We start from the raw sequence: 25,232 nt of genomic DNA, 5'->3' as shown, positions 1-25,232 counted from the left end.
ATTCCAACATCTGGGGGATTTGTGGATTTTTACGTTATTTATTTGCCGATTTCATTTCCACGCATGTTTCACTGCCAGCAAGCTGCAAATATTCCGATCTTGTTGTCATATGCGAAGAAACGTTTGAGAATAAACTCATATTTAATCCAGCTGGAATTAAATAAGAACAAACAGGCATCGTTTATTAGTATTTCAATGCCATGGACGACGTCGAACGGCAGAAAGCGTTGAAGTGAGTTAAGAAACACTGATCAACAACAACACAGCACCCATACACTGACAGCGCACACCAAACGCCACCGTACGTACCTTCCTGAAGCCGATATCCTTGGCGTACTCGCGGAAGCACTGTCGGCAAATGTTCAGACCGTACTTTCGGATCATTCCATGGTTGTTGGAGCAGGCACGGCTGAAACGAACAAACCAAACTCAATTACAACAAGCTCGTTATTCTACCGGAACACCCATCATGGCGAAGCGGCAGTACACGTGCACAAGAACCGCAAAGCCCTACGGCACCCTGATTTCGGCACCGGATACAATGCAATCGGTTTTATACTCACCAGAAACGTGAACCCTGACCATATTTACGCGGATGCGAGTACCACAAATTGGCGAAACCCATTTTTTCGTTGAAATTCTGTACGCAGAAAACGCGAACGTGCTGAACACGGAAAAATGTGGAGGCAAAAGAGTTTGACAGCTGTCAGTTGTATGACAGCTGAGATACATCCGACATTTTTCGAAAGCTTAAATCGAATCCGACACCAAATGTATTTCGAACATATGTGCGAACCGAAAAAGAATTTTCAAATTATAATTACGAAAAACATGCAAATTTTATGATATTTTCAACGAAGCAGGAACAATATTCGGTATCAAAATAATATTTTATTAATTTTATCCCCTTCAGTTTTGGTTCATTTATAGAGGAAAGGTCAAACTGTAAAACCAATATGAAGTAGTGTCGGACCTAACGGTAATAGGAAGAGCCGCCTAGGACCACGCCGGTCAGTTGGTCTTCGAAGAACGGAAGTGTGTATGGAAATGTGTTGGTAGCTGAAGAAAACCTTTCATTCTAGCCACGGCACAATAGTCAACACGGTTGTATGGGAAAAGGGGGTCCTTTTCACATGCCCCTTGAAAGCGACTATACTAATCAAAACAATAGTGTTTTATGTTATTAACAAGTGTTTATATGTGTACATTATCATTCTTCTCTCAAGGAGAAGCGAAATGTGTGCGAAACAATAAGATGCGAAAGATAAGATCGGGCGGCCGCATGGCCAATTATACGTGTGTAGGTGCGCCGTGATACCGAAGCGGAAGAGATAATGATCATGAGAAAAGAAGAAATTGTGATCAGTAGTGATCGAACGGCAATGTATGTGAGTGGCGTCCTTGTTTTGTACATAGAACCTTTTGCAAAAGTGATTTTTTTTGTGAAAAAAAGTGATGTCCTTTCTCGAGGATCTTCTACAAAGATTGTTAGTATATCAATTTGCGTGTGTTGGTGTGATGTTGAACAGTGAAGATTTTTGTTTGCACGTGTACAAATTGTGTCAGCGTAACCTCTAGTGATACTTGTTGGTAAGTGAAAGAAGAAGTAAAAGTAAAGGGGTCCAAAAATCACAAACAGTATTCCGCCAGTATTCCGAACCAAATGTTTTCGGGAATCTTAATTTTCATCGCTTATTTATTGAAGCGATCGCTCAAGATTTACTGTGCACTAACGCCGAAGAGTATGTGTGTGAGACAAAGGAAATTTCCAATCAGTGCGTGTACTATGCGTGTACTAAGCATGCAATTTATTTGGATTTGTGTTCTGCAATACCATAAAAGTGTGGTTAATAAAATAAAAATTCGCTACATGTTCTGGAAAGCGGCATCCTTGGTACACAGAAAAAAATGCAAGTGTTGGTTAGTTTTTTGGTGAAAATAAGTGTTGTCTATTTATCAACGAGCTAATTGCTTGTTGCGTGAATTCGTGTATGAAAAAATGTGGCCATTGTAGGCGAGTGTGGTGTTTTAAATGTGCCAAAGCACATTGAAATGTGTATGTGCCTGTCTGCTCAGAAAAAATGCAAAGTAGTTTTTTTTGGTGGCAATTTGTCTTCCAGTTTTGTCTTCCGAAGTGAAGGTTTTCCTGTGGTTTATGAAAGTAGTGTCCTGCGTACAAACTATCGTTTATCCGGGTATGTAAACGACTATGTAATAAATAATTAAATGATATATCAATAAGTAAAGCAAATTTACCTACGTCTCCCCCCACACGGTCACCAGGTTTGTATTGATAGGGGCCTCTAGAAGTTATTCCGCCTTGGGCTTTATCCGTCACTAATATGAAGCGTTTTCGAACATACGAAGCGTTTGTTCAAATATTTCGAAAGTTTCAATTTGACGGTTACTTGTAATACAAACATGAAGCAATTGAAACAAAACTTAATAACTTTATTGAAGCTCTTCAATCATAAATACGTGTTGTGCATTAAGCAAATGTTGCTCATACTTTGTTCCATGGTTCGAACGGTGAACCAACGAATACATTATCGTAACGAATAAAAGCAAGCGCACACAAATTTAAAAATGCCAGTTGCGGTGAGTTTTCTCGTTCTGCATAATATGCTTGTAGACGGTTACCGGCACCGGGAACGGTTTCGGTACAGGAACTTCAATCTTCTTCAGCACTTCCACCGGAAACGGTTTCTCCACCTCGATCGGGTACGGCTTTTCGACCGTGTAGGGGACGGGTTTTTCAATCACCTTCGGGATCACTTTGTAGATTGGTATCTTGATCGGTTGCTCTACGTTCACCTGCAGCGGATAGGGCTGTGGAATGTACACCTTCACGTAGTGCGGTACGGCCACCGGGACTGGATGTGGTACAGGAACGCCAACCTTTTGAAACACTGGCACAGGTATGGTTTTCGATTTTTCGGAAACGCTGGAATGGATTTGTGCCCCTGCATGGGCCTCTTTCAGACCTTCCAAAGCTTCCAGGTATCGTTCATCGAGAAGACCATCTTCTTGATCGTGGTAAATGTATTTCCCGTTCACATGAAGGACAGTAGTTTGTAGCAGAAGGAGAACCATCGCTATCGAAGAACAAAACATCTGAAACAATAGAAGAGCACATTTATGGATTAAATTTCGTTCCTTCTTGAGGGTCCCAGAATACTTACTACAGGGCTCATGTTGTTGTACGATCGACGAATTAAACAGGGATGGAGTGAATTGAATGTAAACGAAGTAGGTAAAGGAATGAACTGCCCCATAATGGTGAGCGGACTTTTTATACATCCACCACCATTTCGTTCGATTTCCAGTAATGCTTCCATTTTTCGTGCCGATCACCTTCTCCGACCGAGCTCCCGGTAATCATCGGTTTGGCTTCGTTCGGTCGATCGGAACACTCTTCCTTTCTTCTGCCGGCGAGGGCGGGTGCATTCGGGTGTGGAAAAATGCAATTGCAACACCTACACCATCGCATCCGTAAAGACAGCACAAAACACCTTTGTCCACTTGGTTTGCGAAACGGGTGGATCAAGTTGGTGCCCGAAGGTGGAGCGACGTTTGTTTTTCCTTTCACAAAGCTACCCTTTCCCTTCGGCGGATCACCCTTACGGAAACGGCGTACCGTAAAAAGCGTCGCGGAAGCACTCATATCGTACCGTTTTTGTGCAGCGGCAGCTGCTGGGAAATGAAATGGAAAACCAACGGTGGAAATCACACGGTGCGGCCAGGTTACATTTCCCACCCGAAAGACGTGCCTTTGATGCGTGCGATTTGATATCGAAGTCGAAACTCGATCGCCCGAGATTCGACTTCTGGTACGCGGTCCTGTTGCACATTGCGTTTTGATGTAGCGTTGCGTAAATTTGGGTCAATAAGCGGGGTGGACGCGCTATGTACGGAGTGCAGTGGGTTAGCGGAACTCGTGGCCAGCTTATGGCGATATGATGCGATTGCGAATAAAGAACATTCCTGCACGGAAACTGAAAGGGGTTCATTATTTAATCTCACCAGAAACCATCGAACGCAGCTGCTTGCAGCGATATATCGTAAAGATAAATTATGGCGTTGCTTGTTAAAATAATAGATCGCCATTGCTAAGTGGAATATAATGTGATCATAGAATTGTGTAGTGAAAGTAGTTGTAAATAGCTTTTGATTTTACTTACTTTCCTCGATTTGTACTATGGGCTTAGGACTCCAAAAAGTATGTAAACTTCACTATTCGAGCTTTTTGCGCCAAGGACATCCACCTTCTCAATGAGCTGTCGTTCAGTTTTCAAAATAGGAATGAGAAAACGATGCAAAATACACAAAGGCACAATTTGAATGACAAACAATTTTCTTCCATTCTCATTGACGCCTCGAGATATTGATTTTATTTGCAAAAAAAAGGTTTATTCAACGTTTCTTACTTCTTTATTAACATTAAATAAATAAAATTCCATTCGGAAGTGTAATAAAGCGATAAACAAGGTTAATTTTCAGCCGTTTACCATGTTTAACACACGCTAAGTCCATCAAAAACCGATGTCGTTGCTCTCTAAATATTGGGCGAATGGTGAACTAAATTGTTTCAGCTCAATTAGTTGTCTAATGAAATGAAAGGTGCTTTATGAAGCGTTGACAGCGTTGGTGAATTAGGTGAACAAACCCTATTTGCAGGGTACAAAACGGGGTGTTACGGGTCAATGAAGGAGATAACCGGTGTATACAATTAAAAGCACTTGTGAGTACTTTATTTTACGTTCAATTAATTTTATTCAATCATGGTATTTTTATCACCGTTCAAATAAAGTTCTACGTTGTTAATAATGATATAGAAACGGTGAAAAAGTATGAGGCAGACAATTGAAATAATTAGTTCCAGCGATCAGCATTAGTTAGAAAAATGATGCAACTAAATTAAAAAAACATTTATTTAGCTGCCTGCTAAGAACTGTTAACAGTTTTTTTTCCCAAAAATTGCATAGCTTTAGGCGCTTTATCTTGAGTTTCACTTGTACGACTAATCCAGTGAATTAATTAAGTCAGATCGCCTGAAGTCACGTAGTGTTTGTAACAATATCACGGTTTTAAAACGTTTTTTTGTTGTAGTAGTTGAAGATCAGTTTTAAGTCATTTTTGTAACGGTTCTTATTTTTCCAATTGATGATTTTCTTTTCATCTGCTTTGAAGTTTGTAATTGAATTTGCAATTAACTCTGTCATCACATTGTTGTGTTTTATTCACGGAATCACTTTAATTTGGTAATCGTAACTGTGAACAAGTGTCCTTTGTACACTTGTAGCCTGGAACATACTCAATGGCACGATGACTGTCACCGTCGGAATATAGTTTTCATGTAAACGCCTGAAAGTATGCAATATATTTTAAAGAGAATACAATTGCGGAGCTATTGGAAAAATCGTCTCAGAGAGTTAGTCATCAAGTTAAAACTTTACCTTTATCTGCTAATATTTTAACATTTTCGGATGTATTTACCAAAAGAAAAAAAATAACACACCCATCATAAATTGAAATTAATGTGTTTTACTTTATCAGTAATAGTCAACTGGATGAGTAGAATTTGCCCTGTCCGGCAACTGTTGGCATAGTGGTGCGCTTAGTGCGCATCTCGTTTTTCAACGAGACATTACATACGGTATTCATTCGTATCGGTCACACGTGTTCCATCCACTGCACAGCGGAACACGGTATATTGGGAATTTCTAGTGTTACAGATAAAACAACTAATATATTGACCGGCCACGACGACGACGACGACGACGACACAACATTGCATAAATGTGCTCAGTTGCACTCCCAAAAACCGAAACATAAACTCTTACTGTCTATACCGTTTCTAAGTGAGCAAGTTTTAGGTGTGTCTAGGAAATGGGTGCCGCAACAGCGGTTCGTTCAGAATGATAGCAACAGTTCTTTAGGTCGTTTCGCTCTATCAATTGCTAATTATGTTGCAGCTATCCGCTCTGAACGAGCTGTGTTGTACAGTAGCACAGTTATTGTTGTTATGTTTAATACCAGATTCTAGTAAAGATAGTGATAACTACACCTGATGTACCTTATGCCGCTAATTAAATAAATATGCAAATCGAGCGGCTGCGATGCAATGCTCGTACGTTATTTTTAAAAAGAACACAAACTCTACTACCTACGTACTACACTCGCTACTTGCAGCAGCAAAGATGATTTGCCAAAATACCCGAGAAACAGTCACTAGCGTTTATACCTATGCCATAATCTAAGAGGTCAGCTAACTAGCGAGTCTTGCCCGCTCGTAACAGTAACGTAAAACAAAATGTAGTCCCTATCGTGAAAAGCATACGCAACTGAATGTGCTCTGCTGCTTACTTTCTCATTTCTACTATATACTAACGTAACAAAAGTCTTATGAACTCCAAACAAACCGATTCCCAAATCCGTCCGCCTTCCATACACGGCACACACGGAATGGCAATTGGAAGCAATTGGTTTTAAGAAGTTTAGTTCGTAGGATCGTTGTTTAATAAATACTTATGCTACCGTGTCCACCCACCATCCTGCTCGATCGATTCTGATATAGCACGGGTGAGCAACGCTTGAAAATCAGCTGCGTAAGGGGAGTGCTGCTGCACGGAAGTGTCTGACGGGCTAGGGGATGCTTTAACCTTCAGGTGTTTAAGCTTACCAAACACCACACCGGTTGGCGCGTTGCACTGGCAGAAGGAAACTTTGCGTAGCTGGTGCTTGAAGGTAGCTTTCAATGGATGCAATGCAGTGCTGCTGAATGGTTTGGCTTGAGCTCGCGGTGTGCATGCAGCATAATTTAATTTGCTGTAATTGAAACACTTTCATACTTTATAACCGACGGGGTCGGTAGCATTCTCTTTTCAATTCATATTCTCGGAGAAGCATTTGTAAAGAGTTGAGTGAGGCAAACAAGCTCACATAAAATCTCTAAAGAAGCAATCAACCCACACGGATTGCATGGTTTCAGGCGCATTTTGTGTTTTAAACCGCCTTGCAGTTAGGCAATCTGTATGACAATTTTACTTTGCTAAGACTGGGAATCTCTTTTGTGCTGTACGAACTATGGAGCAATGACCAGTGAAATGCACGCCCGCGTGTGTTACCCAGCGAGCATCGACAGGTTTCCACTTAAATCACTCCGCACCAATATATTTTGTTGTTCGCTTTCTTCTCCTTAAATTGTACATATATAAAAAAAACACTAAACCAAAACCACTGCCAACGTTGGCTCATACCGTACCGAGTGACACAACCATTTGTCTTACTTCCTACAGCCGCCACAGCCCCCGTAGCACACAGACAGAATTTTCACACCAAAAAACTCACACCCTGCCCCAGTGAGGAAATCGGTGAAATCAAATCATTTCCATTTACGTCGATGTCGTTGTTTTGTTGCTGCTGCTGCTGCTGTTACTGTTGCTGCTTGATGTTGGTGTGATCGTCGTGTTGCTGCTTTGGTTGGTGCTCCGTGCACTCACGGATGGTGACGGCACTAAGCGGTCCTGTAAGCGTTCGCCAGTCGAACCGGCAATGGTGTTGCTACTGACACTGTCTAGCGAACGGGCCGAACCACCGACGGCAACAGCTGTGGCGACGCTGTTCTTGAGTGCTTCCACATCGACACCCTCGGACGAGTCGCCCGGGTTTTTGTAGTTGGAGGAGAAGAAGGACAGGGCCTTCATCAGCTGGTAGCTCTTCGACACGGGCAGGTTTGAGTCGTACAGGTTCTTGCTGCTCTTGCAGTCGACGTAGAACCACCAGTTGCACTTCAGCACGGTTTGGTCGAACAGTGTGCTTTCCGGGCAGAGGAACGATTTCATGATCAATCCATCGTCCGTCAGGGCACATACGTGGAAGACCTATGGTGAAGGGGAAGGATAAAGTGAAGATAATTGAACCATGCAACGTAAAGATGAATTCTTATTAAAACCCCAAATTGCGAAACATATTCATAAAAGGACACGATGTTGTTACCATTCCGTTTTCTATGTGCTGTGTACGTGAGCAAAGAATAAGGCTGCTATTTTGTAGTTCATTCCTTCAAAGCTAGTTCCACTTGACGGTTAGTTATTAATAGTTTTAGTGGAGTATGCTCACAGAAACGTGATTTCATCCATGAACTCCAATTTCAAAAGCCTAAACAATTATTCCCGAAATTATTTCAGTTGAAATTTGCAACCAATTGCGTTCGGAGTACACTGGGTTTCGCTTGCTAATGCATTGTCCAGGTGTTTGCTATCCTGTTGACCTATTTTCTTTAAAAAGGCAAACAAGCTGTTAAAAAGCTGCATTTAAAATACGATCTATTTGTACGCATTTTAGATGTGCAAAGTGAAACGTTGTATTGAACGAGTTTTGTTCACTCTCCACGAGGAGTTTTAGCGGAGTTTTTCACTTACTCACTCATGAGCGTAAGCATGCAGCAGATTTAATGCGAATTTGTTGCACTAAGTTTCTTTTCGCACAAATAGTGCTTTAAGCAAAAAAAAAAGAATAAAAATTAAGAAAAAAATAAAAAAAATCTGAAAACTCGAAAATTTCCTAAGGGGTTAGCTTTGGTTTTTTTTGGGAAATTTAGCAAAATTTTAAAAATTGATTTATTTTGATGCGAATTGGTTGGAATAAGTTTCTTTTCACTCAAATAATGCTTTGAATAAAGAAAAGAAAAAAAATTGCACATTTTCGTTCAACTCACTCGCACATTTTCCTTTCAACTCACGTATTTACTCTTTTTGCAGCTCGACTCATCACGGCTATATGCTTACACTTATGAGTGAGTAAAATGATCGAACCTTAACTTATACGTTTTTGCCGGGTTTTTATAACTCCGAAATGAGTAGTTAAACGAGCTGACTCCTAATAAAGGCTCATTCACTCTGAGTTGACTCACTAAAAAGAGTTGTTATTCCCATCTCTAGTACGCATAAAAGCATAGAAGCATAGCAGGAGTCATCAAAAATATACTACCATCACTACACACATTACGCCTCAGTTATGCAATTCGCACAGCAAAAAGGCATTTTTCATTTACATACGATTTGGTTACTTTTTTCTTAATTCTGTCACTTGGGCACAAACTAGAAACGCTGTAACGAATGAAAAGCAGCAGTACAATTCATGTACGGTGTATGCTCAGATCATGGATCATTGTTTGGGCACGTATTCACATGCGGATACATTTTCGTTTTGAAAATGCAACGCTCGTATTGCATACTGTCAGGCGAACTAGTTATTTCGCCCTTTCACCGCTGTGTTGACCATGTGCTTCCTGGTTGCTTACCAACCAGGCAACGTGGTACAACCAAATCCAACGGGTTTAGTATTTCGGCAAACGTGCCTCCGCCAACTTCCGTACGCAGTGACACTGCGTTGGAATTCAGGGAAACATTTTGTAGGGTTTTAGGACGAGAATATCCATGGAACCAGTTTTCCCGGAAGAGTATTCTTTTTTGTCGAGTGTGTAGCTCTAGCGCGATGTTTGTTCAACTCCTAGAATTCAATCTCGTTCAGCATAAAAGCCATATACGCACCATACAACCAAGGTCCTCGTCGCCGTACAGCCCCGGGAAGTGTTTCTGTTCGCCGCAGTTGAACGTCGTGTAGGGCAGGTCCACCTTGGAGGTGAAGTTGTCATCGAAGTTCTTGTCGTATCCAACCGGGTAGTACTCTTTCGGTGCATTCATAACCTGCGTTGAAAAGAAGAGTTTAGGGTGATGATTTCTGCATTTCTTCCTGTTACAAATCCGTAAGCATGATTTGCTCCGTAAGCAACATTCACTTGCCTTGTGACCTGCGTTGGTTGGATAACGTCTGGGTCGTGGCGTTGTCGTCGTGGTAGTTGTCGTTGTTGGCGTCGTCTGCTGCTGTGCAAAGAATTGGGCCTGGGCATAGGCGGCCTGCTGCTTTTCGTACTGCTTCTGGGCACGCAATTCCTGCTGCCGGACACGAATCGCTTCCTTGATCACCTCCACACTGACGTTGGCAGCCGCTGCCAGCTCCTCCACGGTGTGGCCCATCAGATCGATCTCCTCGCCGGCATCTGCGGTGCTGGTGCTGCCGGTGGCAATGGTTGGGCCGGGCTTTGTCATCTGTCGGCGCGGTGGAATGCTCATGATGGAATTCTTGATGACGGACGGCTGGAGCTTATTATCGACCTGTACGACCGGACCGGTCGAGATGCGGGACACAGACTCGGGCATTGCCTGGAAGGCCGGCACCTTTTGGACCTGCAGGTTCGGTGCTTCCTTGTAGATAATCTGCTGATTGGGAGCGTTAGGAAATGGGGGGCCGGGATTGCGAGTTGGGGCACTCCGGTGAAAGGAGGAGGTCTGATTCATCAGTTGACTCTGGAAGGAAGGATCAGGAGTTTGGGCGGTTTTGAGGGCAAAGTTTCGGCGGAGTATGGATGGGTCGAATCTCACCGGTTCCGTTTCCGGCGTTGGTTTGGGAATGGGACGGAAGGGAGGTACACCGAGCGGTAGTGAGGTGGCTTTCGTCATCAGGCTGGATGCAGGCGAAACGTACACGGGTGAGACGGACGATGGTACCTTCGGTAGCCCACCAATGCCCTTGGGTAGCATGGATGCCGACGAACGGACGGTTACCGCCTGCGGACGACTCTGCTGTATTGGAGCACCCGGCGAAGGGGAGATGGATGGGGAGGGTAATGATGGGTAGGATGTCTGCAAGGAACGAAGCCACGAAGCAAGGCAGCACCCGTCAGAAGGATCCGGATGGAAAATATGAAAAAGGCAGAAGAAAAAAGAATCAGTAAATAACAGTCATCATTCAGCAGAAGGCAAAATGCATGGGTGAGACTTTCGGAACGGCACGAACTGAAGTTCATTATTATTGGAACTGAAGTGGATTAATTTGTCATCGGAAGTAGAGTTTCTGCTGTACGTGAGCATGTGCGTGTGTTTGCTTCTTGTTCACTGTTAACAGTCTGATACCGGGCGAAAGCTTCCGGTGTAGCACCACGATCGTATGAATAAACACGTCCGGAGCAGTCGTCGGACATTGGACTGACTTGCCGAAAAGAGAGTGTTGACTCGAAATTACATTTCGTTGGCTCTGTCAGTATTAAATTAAGTGAATGAGATTAACCCCATTCCGGTGTAAGCCAATGGATAAGGATACCAAAAAGGGAAGTGTACTTGAGGATGTATGAGCTAATGGAAACAGTCGGAAATACCGAGCGGTTTGGTTTCGTCTATGGATACGTTCTATAAATAGTGAATAACTCCATAATCAGAAGCTTTCCCGCTTGTGCTTTGCATCCGCTGTCGGGAAGCGGTTCTCTGTCGCGTGCACGATAATTGGCCTTTTTACCGTGCACAGCACCAAGCTCATTAGATGTCACCTCTGTTCCTGTGAGTTATTACACTCTGAAGAAGCTGTTCGTTTGACGTGCACTTGTAAGGATAAGCAGTCGTTAGTGCATCCGCGTAACGATCTAACTGGTATGATGCCTACCAGCTTCATTTCATGCCTGACTGCCACCAGGACCAGGACCGAGGAAAAAAAGTGGGAGAGGTAATTTTCATGGCGTGCAAAATTCCCCGTACCGGTTTAATAACTTTGTCACCCGTGCTCTTTTTCACTCTTGCGAAGGGTTGAACCGGGACCCGGTTCCGTATTCATTCCGTGTCATCGTTCCCCGGGTGCAAAGTGATGCATACTAAAAAAGGGTGAAAAAACGTTTGCATACTGATTGAAACAGGGAGCTTTCGGAGCGATTCTTGGTAATGTAGCGAAAAATGGATAGTTCATCAAGCGATTCATCGCTGTGGGAAAGGTACCGAGCCTATCCCGAGTGTCTCATATTCTAATCTTGTGTTTTGGTTTTTTTTTAATATTTTCAACAAACACCTTTTTTCACCCTTACCGTCAGGATTTGCTGCTTCGTTTTAAAGCGCTTTTAAAGCTGTTTTTAAAAATTATATTGCATTGCAATGTGGGGTGCAACGCTTTTCCTGTGCTGAAACTTTTCGATAATTTAGCCTGCGATGCCCAAAACGACCAACTTTCAGACTGCTTTACGATCGCTAACAGCTATTGGAAACTTTTTCAACCATTCGGAAGCCGAACAAACGAAGCAACTATTCCCGAGCTCAGTACCGGTACATTGAGCTTCTAGCCTTTTTTTTTGCTTCAGCCGTAACGTCAAGGATCAAAGCGTTTTCATGATCAAAAGTGTAGTGTTTCATGGGATTTTTGGGGATTTTTTTAGAGTTGGAATGTGAAATGAAATTGCAACTATTCGGTTGCGGCACAGTGATGTGATGAAAAATGTCAAATTGTCGGGCATATTATGCCTGTGACCAACTTCTATATGTACGGTTCAAAAATGTTTTACTATCACTTTTAGTGTCATTGAAAAATGTTCTAGTGGACATGAAATTTGTGGACCTGGCTTAATGTAATATTTTATATTTTAAAAATAATGTTTTTGGTTTGCTTTAAATTTTTTCGGCTTTTGACATTTTTTCGTCGCTTCTGCTTCTCGACTGACATAAAATGAAAATTTGTTGCATATTTTTAGGCGCTCACATGAATTTTTTAAGAAATATTACGCATTGGATGTTTAACTCCTAAATGTATGTAATAACTAGAACAACTATTACATACCTTACATATTTGGAAACATTTTCGTGAAGTTATTTTAAAGTCAGCTCTTTTCGAAAATGACTTCCATTATACCAAAATCTGTAGCACGATGTCTAAATTGGAAAGCAAATTGTTCCCATACCCATTACCCATTAGATCCTAATGTGTGGTCTTATCCTAATGCCACTTTACCATCCCGAAGAGACCCGATAACCCTTTTCGGGGTGACATTTCTGAGCTCCTCTGTGTGTGGTCGTCTTCGGTCGCAGACAAAAAGAAAAAAATCAATAGTGAAAGTTTCATATCAAACTTACCGGCATTTTGGACGCGGGCAGGACGCCAATGTTGTTAGCACCGGTGCGAATGTTAAGGGCGCGTCGTTTGTTTGCCTCGACGTTACCGAGCGATTCGGCCAGTCCCAGCTCATCTCCGACGCTAAAGCCTACAAAAAAATTTGAATAAAAATGCAAGACATAAAAAGGTCATTATTATGTGTGCGTTTGTTTTCATTTTTCAATTCATCCATACGGTTTGGAGGAGTTCCACAAACTCCTGGTAGAGAGGATAGGGATGGAAATAAGGCGATAGCAAACCGATAGTACTGCGCTAACAGAACAGAAATCTCAGACAGTCAAGCAAAGGGTATTGATGATTAGTGAACCTTTTGCCGTACAACAGCTATGGCTGGCGCGGCGCTCCTATACATCCTGCAGCGAAAGGTCTTTCTATGGTTGCTCGAAATGAATATTTGAGGTTCGGTAGTACACGCGAAATGTATGTGGCAGTACGGAGAATCGAGCAAACCCTAAGCAAACTTTGTTCTACTCAGAGTATATGTTCTTTTTGCACACCAACGTACCCAATGGCTGGTTCCCGGACGGTATGCATTGGATTCATATTTATTTTCCACATCGAAGCCACCAAGAAGCCATAATGTTGTTTCATTTTTTTGTTACGTTCCTCTAGCAAATAGACACAGAGTCCCATCTGGATGTTCTCCGGCAGGCGATAGGATTTCTTCATTTCTATTTACCATTCCGACTATTAATACACCATGAGGCGTGGCCTTCGAGTGACTGCCGCGGTAGGCACAAGCCTATGATTAAATCAACATTGAATAAAACAACATTAATGGTAGTGGCAAACGCAACAGCATCTTCGTTTCTCCATTCGAATACTTCACGCCACGGTGACAGTGATAAACGAGAAAGGATTACAAATGGCTATCCGTCACCGTGGTCGCCGTACCGTTTATCAAGCTATCTGATTAATTTTTCATTCAAATAATTCCAATTTCGTACATTAATTTTTCACACACAGACACACTCTTCTCACCGTAAGATGTAGTGGATTTTCTTTCGACACTTTGTGAAACGTTGAATAATGTGATCCATCCAACAATTTCTGCACACAACTTCAACATGTCACATCTTATCTGGTGAGTTGCATTGCAGCGGTTCGAAACACGTAAAATCGTTTTATTTCCTCCAGCTGTTCAAACAAACCGAACAAACCTGATCGATGTTATTGCGTATGCTAAGCGAAGCGATTTCATTTTTTTTACGGCACGCTACTAAACGACTGACAAGCAGTGTGTCACATGCGACATACGGACTTACACGCTGCTTCCCGTTTTTTCGATGCGTTTGCTCCACACCGAGCTGTGGTTCTCATATACACACACCGATCAGCATAATTCCTCGATTGAGGTACTTAAGAAAGTGCTTAAGTGTAAACCCCACACTCCCCGGACATGCATTTGACGAACGGTTTGCCTGCCAAACGTAAACAAACGGCATTTGCCGTGGAAGGCGGCGTACTGTTCGAGTTCTGACGTGGAGTTTGCAACCAGATTGGCTTATTGTGCTTCAGCAAATACGCAAATCGTACTTACGTGGCAAAGCTTTTACAGGCTTACAAAGCAAGACGAATCTTGTGTTAGAATATTGCCGGCGTGTGGCAACAAAAAAACATCCTACATACATCAACAAGTTTACGACAGTGATGTGGCACATAAAACATATCGGAAGACATATACACAAAAAAAAGGCTGTATCTCTTCTCTACTCGTCTTGTTCGTCCGATTGTTGCACAACGGGCAAGCAACAAAGAGAAAGAGAAAAAAAACTTTGCAAAACATCATAAAATAAGCTCACACAGCAGAGAAAAGTTAACAAAAAGGCAACCACAGAAAGACTTTCTTCCCATACGGAACACGTAAACCCGTTCCGGCTCAAGGGTCGTAAAATTCAAACCCATTTCATTTCCGTTAAACGATTACGATTATTGTTACTTCGATTGAAGTGGCAAAGATGTCATGTCCGTTTGATGAAATTGCCATCAATGCTATCGTTTTGAGCGGTTGTTACGCCGCTACAATTTAGTTCGCACGTGTTCTCGCAAGGGAAAGCTGTCACTTTATCTGTCAACGTAAGGATAAAACCTTTCTTAGCAAGGTGTGGTTAGCAAAAAGAAAAACGTCAATTTATCGTAGTTAATCGATGTATTTTAGGTTAATCACATCGTGGTGAGACTCATCAGAAACCATTTTGCTGCTTAGTTCGTGGGTTCTTTGAAAATAGGGAACTATGTACAATATTTTAGTATCATTAAAACAAGTCCAACAATCAAAATATAATAAGAAAATAATAATGATATTGGCCCCTTTTCGTTCATAAATTTTGTATTGATAACGGCCCCCAACAGCTATTCCCCCGGCCAACCAAGGATCCGCAACTGAGCCTGAAAGTATGCAATATCTAGTTTTTAAGACACCATTAACTAGAATGATATTTACAAATACCTGATTGTTCTTACGTACACGATTTAAAAAAGAGTTCAAGAAGAAAAATAGAAACAAAGAAAAGCCAAAAACACATTCCAAATGCATTGTTTCCTATTGTAGGTAATTTAAATTAGTTAAACGACGGTATGGAACCGCTTTTATCTACCCACAACACTATGTGTAGCACACAACCGGAGATGAAATTATGAAACCGATATGTTGAATTTGCATCACCCGCAAAATCATGCAAATAAGCTACCGAATCCAACGGTATGATTTATCTTTGTAGTTGTGCGGCACGATCGTCATATGTTTGCTAATTAAATTGCATCGCACTGCCGCTACCGGTCGGGGTTGGTATTACGCACCGTTGCCCTTTCGGCCCCATACACATGCACACGCCGAGGGTTTTAGAGTAAACACTAAACCGTGAAAATGGGCCTTATTTTCCACCCCGATGGTTCGTGTGATGCACAACGATCCACCGTTGATCACAGGGGATGAGGGAAGTTTGGATGGTTGGAGTTGTGCATCGTTGGGCGCACATCAGGAATCCTGGACGATGGTTCGATGCCATGCGAACAATTTAGCGCAAACATAACCTTCCCCCCCTTGGGGCCACTATACCCCTTCCACAAGCCTGTATGATCTGCGATACAAAAGCACACAAACGGCAATGGCTAAATTGGCAGGATCGGAACTCGTTGTCGTCTTTTGGTCGATGGTTTGGTCGCGATGCAATCGACGTGTGTCGTAAGCCGGGTTTAGCCAGTTATTGTGTCAAGATAAATCCCTCACTGTAAGCAGCACACAACGCTGTATGTGCGTGGAGCGATAATTTATATGCATTAGCTTTGTCAGTGCCCTGTGCCACGGTTCTGCATAAATCATGTTCCGATGCTGGGATATAAGCATGGCGCGAGTGATTGTTCACTGAGTTGTGCAACGCTGCAGCCAAAGCGAATCGACTTTACTTCCGAACAAAGTGACAGTTTGTATCGTTTCCATGTATTCATAGCGATGCTATTTTATATAATAAACCCTGTTATATTGAGTTAAAACAAATGCAAAAGAAATAATGCACGCCAAATTGTTATCTGGTATAATTTGAAACCTTTGACAACTGTTCCAAATTCTGCCAGGTCACACTTCAAGTCACTATGCGCATGATTCATGCGGATTGCATACTTTACTTTGACAATTAGGCGTTACACAGAATAACGCCTGAAAGACTGCAATTATTGGTATTTAAATAGTTGTTAATGATCTACGCAACGTTGGATTGGATTCAATCTATAATTTGCATACATTTAAGCGAACAAACCTAAAACACAATGCTTTTATTAGTGTACTATTGTAATTCACTTGATACTTTTGAAAGGCTTGAAATCATATAAAACCTAGTAGAGAGAGTTATAAACTCTATGGAAGTGGAGTATTTACCAAGAAGAACAATTGCTAATTCAATGATAAAGGAGTAAATGACCCTTTAAAATGGAATCTAATTTCTTCTTTCACTCCACCATCAGTATGATACTGGGATAACTACTTGCAGCTTTCATATAATTACTATTCATATTTGATTCAAACGGATGATTGCAATGCATAATGAAGGTTGAACATGGGTCAGTGGTGATTAGCCATTAGTCATACCGCGGATCACACAACCAGTCGTCACACATTGGTGCTTTGTTAACGGGCAAGGGTTAGCGTACCCGCTGATAGACATTCCCGCATTTCGCAGCAATTCAAACTCCATCGCCACCCGGGACAACAATCTGTATCCAGCGGGGAAGAAAATAGAGTTTTAGTTTTGAAAGTAACAAAGCGGGGCATCCTGCGCCTGTGGATACGTTACAAAATTTGGCGTCTATTTTAGTTGCGAAGTGTTGGCTGTAGGCCATACCATACCAAAGGGAGATCATCCTCGGCCATTGCTGTTGATCGAAAGTACAGGTTTAATGCATAAGTAAGTACGGCGAAGTCATGCTACATTACAGTTTCTCTTGATGTGGTTACAACGAAAAAGAAATGCGATGAAAGATGGCACGGTGGGATGCTCCAAGATTGGTCACGACTTGGGAGGTGCGATGGTGAGGAACTTGTTGATCTCGCCTGAGGTTATCGCGCATCGAGAAAGTTAATCGATTTGCGAAGGGTTTAAGAGGCACCAAACAGGGCACTGGCAAAAAGTTTGCATAAAATTTCGCGACAGTATGCGAATCATTGCAGCATACAATTTTTTTTCTTTGAAAACTGAATGCTTATAACGAAATACTAAAGTGGAAGGCCTTGAATTGCTATGTATGGAGCTAAATAAAAAAAGATATATGCAATGTACAATGTACATTTTTTTCATATGATTACCTTTGCTCCATGGAAACGAAAAAAATGCTATATCTTCTTAATAACAAACCTCAAGGTATGTTGTTGATATGGTTGTTGATATAAGAGATTTTGAAATTATTCTCATCCGTGACACACCTCGGTGAAGCTGTTTAAATGTACACGCCAGAGGGCATGAAATAAATACTTTTAAATCATCAATCACTTCGCATGTTTTAATCACCACCAATTTACTTGTTCCTCTGTGTTATTCGACACTATGAACACTTGTTGATTGGCCTCATTTCATATAAAAGTTTATAAATGTAAAATAATCCAAGGGATACAACATTTAATACACATGCATTAAATAGACATTTAACAGTGTGTTTTATCGAATGTGTAACTGAGGTAATCGACGAAATGGAAATGAGCACTTAATGGATTTTGTTCTTCCTTAAGTAATCTTGGTAATCAAATTATATTTTCCCTTAGAAAAGTTGTATAAGAGAAAAAAATGTACGAATCAAAATCCCACATTGAATTTTGACGGAACAGCGCAAGCAACAGGCAGCCTTCGTTGCATTTACCATTTACGAGTTTTCTGATCCGCTTATAGGCTTCGATTATAATTCTCAGAATGCTCGGAAAGCTTTTAAGTTGTAATAGGATGGAATCCCTTCACCAAATTAAAGAAGAAGAAAAGCTATAGAAAAGGGGAAAAAACTCCATTGACTGTTGTAAGGAACAGAAAATGTATAAGAATACAAAGTACAATTCAAAGATGCTTAGTAAAGGGAGTAAAGGGGAAAGGTAAAAAAAATGATAAAGAAAAACACGAAACTAGAAACACTAAAAAGGAACACCCTTCCAAAAAAAAACCTAATCGAAAAACAAAGTAGTACAAAAAGTAGCATAACGAAGAACAACAACCACCCTCAACGAAACGAAACATACCTAACCCGAAGTGGGCCTTGACGCCGCCCAAGTTCCGCACCCGAAAGAGGCCGGACTTTTTGAAGGCACAGTTCAGGATGAGACCGAAATCGGAATCAAAAACACAGGTACTCTCTAACTGTTCGATTGTGCCTAGAAAGGGGATAAAAAAAAGAAAAGAAAAGATAGAGAAGGCAAAGAAAAGAAAAGAAAGAGAGAAGAATCGAATGTAAGATAAAGAAATGAAAATAGAAAGATAGTAATGGAATGGTTAATTCGGTTGTTCGTGGATGTTATGTTTTATTTTTTATTTTTCTGCGCTTTATAAACAACACAAAAAACACACAAATAAAATTCGAATCAAACATAAAAAAAACATTAGCCAAATAAGGACCAAAACTGTCTGCATTCACATCGTAACGAGAAAGAGAAAAAAGGCATGAATAAATTCTCGATAAAAAAGTGGAACACATCTTTTGCTATCATTGTTGAAAAGCCATTCTCGGGAAAAGGGATTTTCCGCCGGCTTTCACTGTACTGGAACCGCTGGAAATACTGTTGTACGAATGGTGGAGGCAAGTTGTAAAAAAGGGATCAAATGGCTACCGGTTCGGTTTCCTGTGCCATGAAAGTTTTCCTGTGGAATGTTCTACTCCCTGTTGTTCACCCGATACCGTGTGTGCAGTAGTGTGTGCATATAAATGTGCATTTGGTGCTTGATATATAGAATAAACTTTTTTTTATTGTTTTGTTTCGTAATAGTATCCCTTTCGATGCGTTCATTTCCACCTTATTGGTTAGCCACACACAAACATTGGAAATGCAATTTAGTGCGTATGCATGTGTCGGTGTTTTTTGGTGCATGTATGTTGGACTGTAAATGTATGTGTGAGTGTATGCTGTAAAGGGTGCATGTTTTCACCAATGTTTTCCAGAACATCCTTATGCTAACATAAACCAGACACAGCTTCAATGTGAGTGGCGCAGGGTTTGTTAAAGAGGCCATAATGTCATAAACCACCACAAATTGAACACAGCAAAACATACCCAACAACAAAGGCAATTAAACAACCCAATCACCGACGTTTGTGAATGCACTTCTGTGCATGGTTTGCCGAAGAAGTGAACACTTTATTTGAAACAGCTTAGCTGTTTCGGTAAACTTGTTCGGTTAAAGCTGTAACGCATATTGCTATGATTTTGAGAACTTGCACATATCAGCTAGAGTACGAGGCATATAAGTAATAGGTGGAAACTTATTCCGTGGAATCATATACAACCGGGAGGCGTCGGTATGCATGATTCAATTATATCACTTCTACACCTGATCGTGTTTGTTCACACCATGTTCAATAATGTTGTTGCTATTTATACATAAGATTGGATACATTTTTCATGTAGAATCAAGCAATTCGCATATCGAACCTAAAGGAAACTGGAAACTAAACACCCTTTGGATTATTCCCGCATTTAGTATAGAACGCCTAAAAGTAGGCAATGGTATTACTTCATTAGCTTAAGACCAACAGCCAATGCATTTTTTATGTCATTTTACGCACAGAATGGAAATCATTAATGTTTATCGTTTGACGTACAGATAGTACAGAGCCAATGTAGTGTTAATATTCTTATATTCTTCTTCCATCAAAACCATTTTACAAGGGTATGTTGAGTTTTGTAGAACGATTCTTTAAACAGTGTTCTTTCCGCGAAGGAGTGTGGTTCTAGCCTAAAGCCGGTTAGAATACTTGAAAGCAATGATTTCACAAATACATTGCATACTTTCAGGGGATATGCTATCATACAATTATACAGGCGAGGGATATATAAAAATGACTATATAACTCAATTGTATAATCAAATGTGATTGGAAAACTCTTGGACCGTTAAATCTTTGTATCCGTTTCCGATTATAACGCGTCATTGATTCCTGACGATTTTGCACAAATTCTAAGAATACAAGCAAGTAATTTAATATGTTAATCTTTATACAAACGCCGCCAGAAATTCATCAACCGCTCAGAACCCCCTACGGGGGTTTAACGAGTTCGTTGGAAATTTTCTACCAGTTCACCGTAGCATCAGAATTGTTTGGACAGCAAGAAGAGAACCAACAACACTCAAACTCAGCCCTCGAAAACTCCCTCCCGAAGGAAGGATAGACGGTTTTTAACGCACCAAAAAAAACCGATGTTCATTACATTGAGCAGAAATGTTCCAATTCTCCGTAAACGATAATATGCTTCCTGCTCTTGAAATGGAGGGGTTGGAACAGTGGCAAAAAAGTAAAGCATAAAGAGCAAAGTTACAGCCGGCACTTACAGTTACAGCACCCGAAAAAGGGAACCCACCGATCGGTTGATTGCCGCAGAGACTAATGCGGATTAAATTGTTAAAAAGCATAGATTGAATTATTACAGCTGGAGCCGCTTCCCAATCAGTGATTCAAAAACATAGAATGAATGAAAAGCGATTCGATTGCTCAATTAAACTGCTTCAAATTATTCATCGGGACGGGACGAGGATAAAATTAATTTCACCCATCCTGGGAAACCAGAGAGACGATGCAACGGTCCGCATTGCATTCATTTGCATCGAAATCGCATCCGATTGAAAAAGGCTTTCCGCAACCAAAAAAAAAAAACACACAAAAAACGGACAACTAAAACACAAAAGCATCATCTCTCGTACATTCATGCTGCAGCACAAAATGGGAAAATTAAGCCGAGAGTGACGATTGTGCGGAGAATGTAAACTTTGTCATGTGCGAAGCTGAACTGACTCTTCTTTGCTCCCTTCGCATGGAAAGTGATACAAAAAAACCGAACTGAAAACGTTGTCGAATAAAGGAAAAACTTTGGGAAAAAGTTTTCGTTTTCTGTTTTCATTCCATCCCGCACACTGCCTTTCACCGGTACGTCCGTAATTGAGTTTGTAATTGAAATTAAACATAATGGCCTGTGTGCAGCATCATCATCACCGTCATGTCACATCTAAGGGAACGTCATCGTTTGACCTATTTGATGCATTTGGTCAGTTTGATTTTTTTTTATCTTATCTGCATTTCGTTCAAAAGTTCATCGTAATGTTTTCTTCTCATTTCGAGCAATTCAAATCGTTCCAAAAAATCAATCAAATCTGGAAAGCTTGTGAGTTTCTTTGCTTATAGCTGGATCTGTTATTCCAACAGTTTCGCTCTATTATATTTGAGCATTCGTTTGTTAAAATAATACACCTCCAGGTGGTACCAGGCGACAACACCTTGTCTTCCAACATGTCTATCCTCTACGCCAACGCACATTCGTGCAGCAGTGGTAACTTCCTTACGAGCCACGTGCTTCATTTTCGGCCCCCCGGTGAATAATTGTTTGTGTGTGACATCCGGCGAAGATTGGAGAAGGTGGAAGTTTTCCACCTTCTGCTCGATTTTACTTCCTCCCGCACCTAGGGGAACCGATCCCAGCAGCAAACATTCGTCACGGAGCAAATTAGTTTGGTATGTTCATTTGGCAGAGTGGGGCGAAAACTTATGCTGTCGGAAGAAATCAAAAAAGAAAATCTTCTCCCTTGTCCAAGCAAAACATAACCTAACGAAAAAGAAAAGAAAAACACACGCAAACATACACCAACAACCATCTTCGTAACGAAGCCAAACCCTCCTGGGAGTGGTAAGGAAGGTGACCCACGCTCATCAAACGCCACAAACGGTCATTGTCACGAAATGAGCGCGATGAAACCTCATGGATGCTTGCGGTCCGTCGAATGTCCGTTTTGATGATTTGCGGCGATGGTGCTGATGATGGGAACGCATGTGACCGGAATCGGTAATGATGTTTCTGGTTTCTCCCTGTCGCCGGGTACGACATGCTATGGTTAAATCCGTCGAGATCGTTTTTGAGGTGATTTTGGGTGGTGGAATTTGTTGTGTCCCATCGGGAAAGGAAGCAGTGGTTTCCGTTGCGTGAAGAACCGTAATACACACACTGACCTTTATACTCGTCGGTGGAGCAAGATGTAGATAAAACACAGCTTTCGGATCAGCAAGCCGAAGGCATTTTTCTTAGAATGTTCGACAATCAGATTGAATATTGTTACATCCAGCAAAATGGAAAGCAAAATGGAAGGAAAACGATTTTTTCACTGCTTGAACACGTCGTTGACAGTCTGGTGTGATCGGGAAAGCAAGATATTATCAATGTCGTTATAAATCATAAAAGAAATATCGTTTTAAATTATTATTTTACAACACATTTTAAAGCAATGCTTTAGGAAACTGCGGTTCATGATACTAAACAAATAGAGCAACGTCCCTCGATTAAATAGGATAAGCAATATTAGAGGATATTATTTAAAAAATTAGAAAATTTAAAAAAATGAAAAGATTTATTTAGTAAAAGTTTATACAATTTCTTTAATTTAAGAACAAAATTTTGCGTTTGATCCAGTTTATTTAAAATTGTAGTAAAACAAACTTACAGCCATTTCTTTTGATAAATGTTTTAAAAACAAGTGTTTTAAGATACATTTTTAAGCACATTGCATAACTGTAGGCGGTTTACCATCGTAAAGTGCTTTGCCAGTATTACAATTATGAATACGCCCAAAAGTATGCAATTTATTTGAAGTTATGAAACAAGACATCGGAACTGTTTTATTTTCGTTCATCGTAGTGTTTGCATAAAATTAAATTTCATCATTAGTTTCGCAAATGGTTCCTCTTAATAGCACAATGTTTGTGCCCGTTAAAAGCCTCACATTCCGATTCTAAAACGAATTCTGATTTGATTAGTTCTTCACTGCCGGTGCCGAACCGCAAAGAGTTCAATCCCTTTCCCTCTCCCTCCAAAACCGGACACCTCTAAAGCACAACAAGAATCGAACATGGTAATAATAAGGAACCAAAAACACAAACTTCCTAAAACTTTCAACCATTTTTCCACCACACAGGGCTAGACAATTTAATTAAGGCACGGTGAAGATTTGACCGGATCTAATAACCATTTTCTGGCTAAAGCGAATTGAAAAGGTGCTTGCTTTCCGTTTGTTTCCGTGCCATTTGATGCTGCAGGGTGCCATCTTTGCCATCGAATCCAATTGCCCCGCAAAACACACACAGTCGTTCGGCGTCAGATCGCAATCAGCATTCGGTACGAGATTTCCATGGCAATTTTCTGGCAAATTCCCATTTACCCCCCTTCGATTCGTCGGGAAAAATGTTGCACTTTAATCCGTGAGAAGTGGACAGTGAGCTTAAGCTTGCCGCTAGATGGCATTGTTAGGCGACAAATTTGAAGGAACGTTGCTTTTGCGAAGATAAATTGGTCGTAATATGTTTAAAGCTTTGTCCCACAACACTTTCCACCGGCGAATTTGGGAAGAAAATGATGATGACAGACGTGAATGGACACAAATCATGGCTCTTGCTAGGGAAGGGAAGGTGGACTGTATCCAATCCACCATGCCGGTAGGGAAGGAAACATTAAACTCTAATCACAACCTATTTTAATTATCCAATCCCACTGAAAGGAGTCGACCGTTTAAGCGGTGGTAAAAACCCCGGCCGGAAATTTATCCTTGCGCAAGGGTGTTGAATTTGGCACCGGGAGGTAATTTGTGGTAAAGGAATGAGATTTTCCCTCCCTTATCCAATCGGGCTACACCTCACTTCTGTATTCAAGAATTTTCCAAATCTGTCCTCCAAATTGTTTCGCCCACGATTCTTTCCACATTAGAATGGAGGACCTTGCATGGCTTTCAAAAGAGGAGAATACGGCGAAAGAGGGTTGTTTTCTTTATTTGTTTTACCTCTAAAAGTCCACCGAAAAAAAGTCCTTTAGAACCTTCGCTTCGGTGGCTGTGACTTTAGCCTTGTGATCGTTACTAAAAGTTCGTAAAATGATTTTCGGCACGCCCAATCAACTGTTTTTTCCCTCCCAAAAAAGGCTCCGTCCCACACCCCAGTTGTAAAAAGTGCCGGCATCTCGTTATTTTCCCCAAACTGGTCGTAGAATTGTTTTGGTGGAAATTTTCACCCCTCCACCCCTTCGTGCGCCAACCGCCGTTTCTTTCCCGGTAAGATGCTTCAGGGTGCTAAGCGATTGGAAACGAAATGTTGTTAATATTGTTTTTCTTTTCTTCCATTGTTTGGCGCATTTCTTTGCTTCCTGTTGTGGTGTCTGCGGTGTGGCTTGTTGCCTGCCTATCCCTTTGCCAAATCATCTCAATTTTCGCCGTTTCGCTTTCGAGGTAGAAAACAAAACATATACCTAGGGCCTTAGTTCTTACGGGCAGGCGGGAGGCAGCTGCGAAAAGGCGAGGGATCCGGTTTTCGATTGTTAGTCGGCGAAAAGTAAACTCCATCCGTATCCATTACAAGTGGAAGTAGCTGAAGTGTTTGTATTTTTTTTTAGCAACGCTTTAATACAATCCCCACACTAGGAATGGATGTAGAACCGTTTTGCTTCACGGTTAGAAAGAGAACAAACAGCAAATTGTGCTTCGTGAAATCAGCTCAACAACGGCAAAAGCTGTCAAATGAACGGTGTTGCCATCT

General features: G+C 41.3%; 3 protein-coding genes across 7 annotated transcripts in view; all 3 read right to left on the bottom strand.

Moving 5' to 3' along the window:
- Window positions 1–18: 18 nt before the first annotated feature.
- LOC125774890 (40S ribosomal protein S29) lies at window positions 19–722 on the bottom strand. The gene is made up of 3 exons (XM_049445258.1): window positions 564–722; window positions 310–409; window positions 19–150 (listed from the first exon to the last, which is right to left on the bottom strand). The coding sequence occupies exons 1-3, from the start codon at window positions 623–625 to the stop codon at window positions 142–144; spliced, it is 171 nt and encodes a 56-aa protein (XP_049301215.1). The 5' UTR covers window positions 626–722; the 3' UTR covers window positions 19–141.
- Window positions 723–2,333: 1,611 nt separating this feature from the next.
- LOC125774879 (uncharacterized) lies at window positions 2,334–3,553 on the bottom strand. Its single transcript, XM_049445238.1, has 2 exons — window positions 3,183–3,553; window positions 2,334–3,114 (listed from the first exon to the last, which is right to left on the bottom strand). The coding sequence occupies exons 1-2, from the start codon at window positions 3,336–3,338 to the stop codon at window positions 2,581–2,583; spliced, it is 690 nt and encodes a 229-aa protein (XP_049301195.1). The 5' UTR covers window positions 3,339–3,553; the 3' UTR covers window positions 2,334–2,580.
- A 1,971-nt stretch (window positions 3,554–5,524) lies between these two features.
- LOC125774841 (uncharacterized) overlaps window positions 5,525–25,232 on the bottom strand; it is a 66,833-nt gene continuing 47,125 nt past the window's right edge. For 3 of the 5 annotated variants that reach the window (XM_049445144.1, XM_049445143.1, XM_049445145.1), the window contains 4 exons: window positions 18,701–18,832; window positions 12,948–13,075; window positions 9,555–10,706; window positions 5,525–7,883 (listed from right to left, as the gene is read on the bottom strand). In XM_049445144.1, the coding sequence (XP_049301101.1) occupies window positions 7,395–7,883; window positions 9,555–10,706; window positions 12,948–13,075; window positions 18,701–18,832 (1,901 nt within the window). In that variant the 3' untranslated portion in view covers window positions 5,525–7,394. The remainder of the gene's footprint in view (window positions 7,884–9,554; window positions 10,707–12,947; window positions 13,076–18,700; window positions 18,833–25,232) is intronic. The other 2 variants (XM_049445146.1, XM_049445147.1) reach the window with 2 other exon arrangements.

This window comes from Anopheles funestus, chromosome 2RL (assembly GCF_943734845.2).
Source record: "Anopheles funestus chromosome 2RL, idAnoFuneDA-416_04, whole genome shotgun sequence".
Taxonomy (NCBI): Eukaryota; Metazoa; Arthropoda; class Insecta; order Diptera; family Culicidae; genus Anopheles; species Anopheles funestus.
Note: the sequence above shows the minus strand (reverse complement) of the source record. Positions and strands in the feature narration are given on the sequence as shown.

Excerpts from the sequence above, each read along its gene's own strand:
- LOC125774890 (XM_049445258.1), bottom strand. The coding sequence starts at position 625 with ATGGGTTTCGCCAATTTGTGGTACTCGCATCCGCGTAAATATGGTCAG. Across the intron at positions 410-563 it reads GGTCAGGGTTCACGTTTCTG|CCGTGCCTGCTCCAACAACC; the intron begins GTGAGTATAAAA and ends TGTTCGTTTCAG.
- LOC125774879 (XM_049445238.1), bottom strand. The coding sequence starts at position 3,338 with ATGGAAGCATTACTGGAAATCGAACGAAATGGTGGTGGATGTATAAAA. Across the intron at positions 3,115-3,182 it reads ACAACAACATGAGCCCTGTA|ATGTTTTGTTCTTCGATAGC; the intron begins GTAAGTATTCTG and ends CTATTGTTTCAG.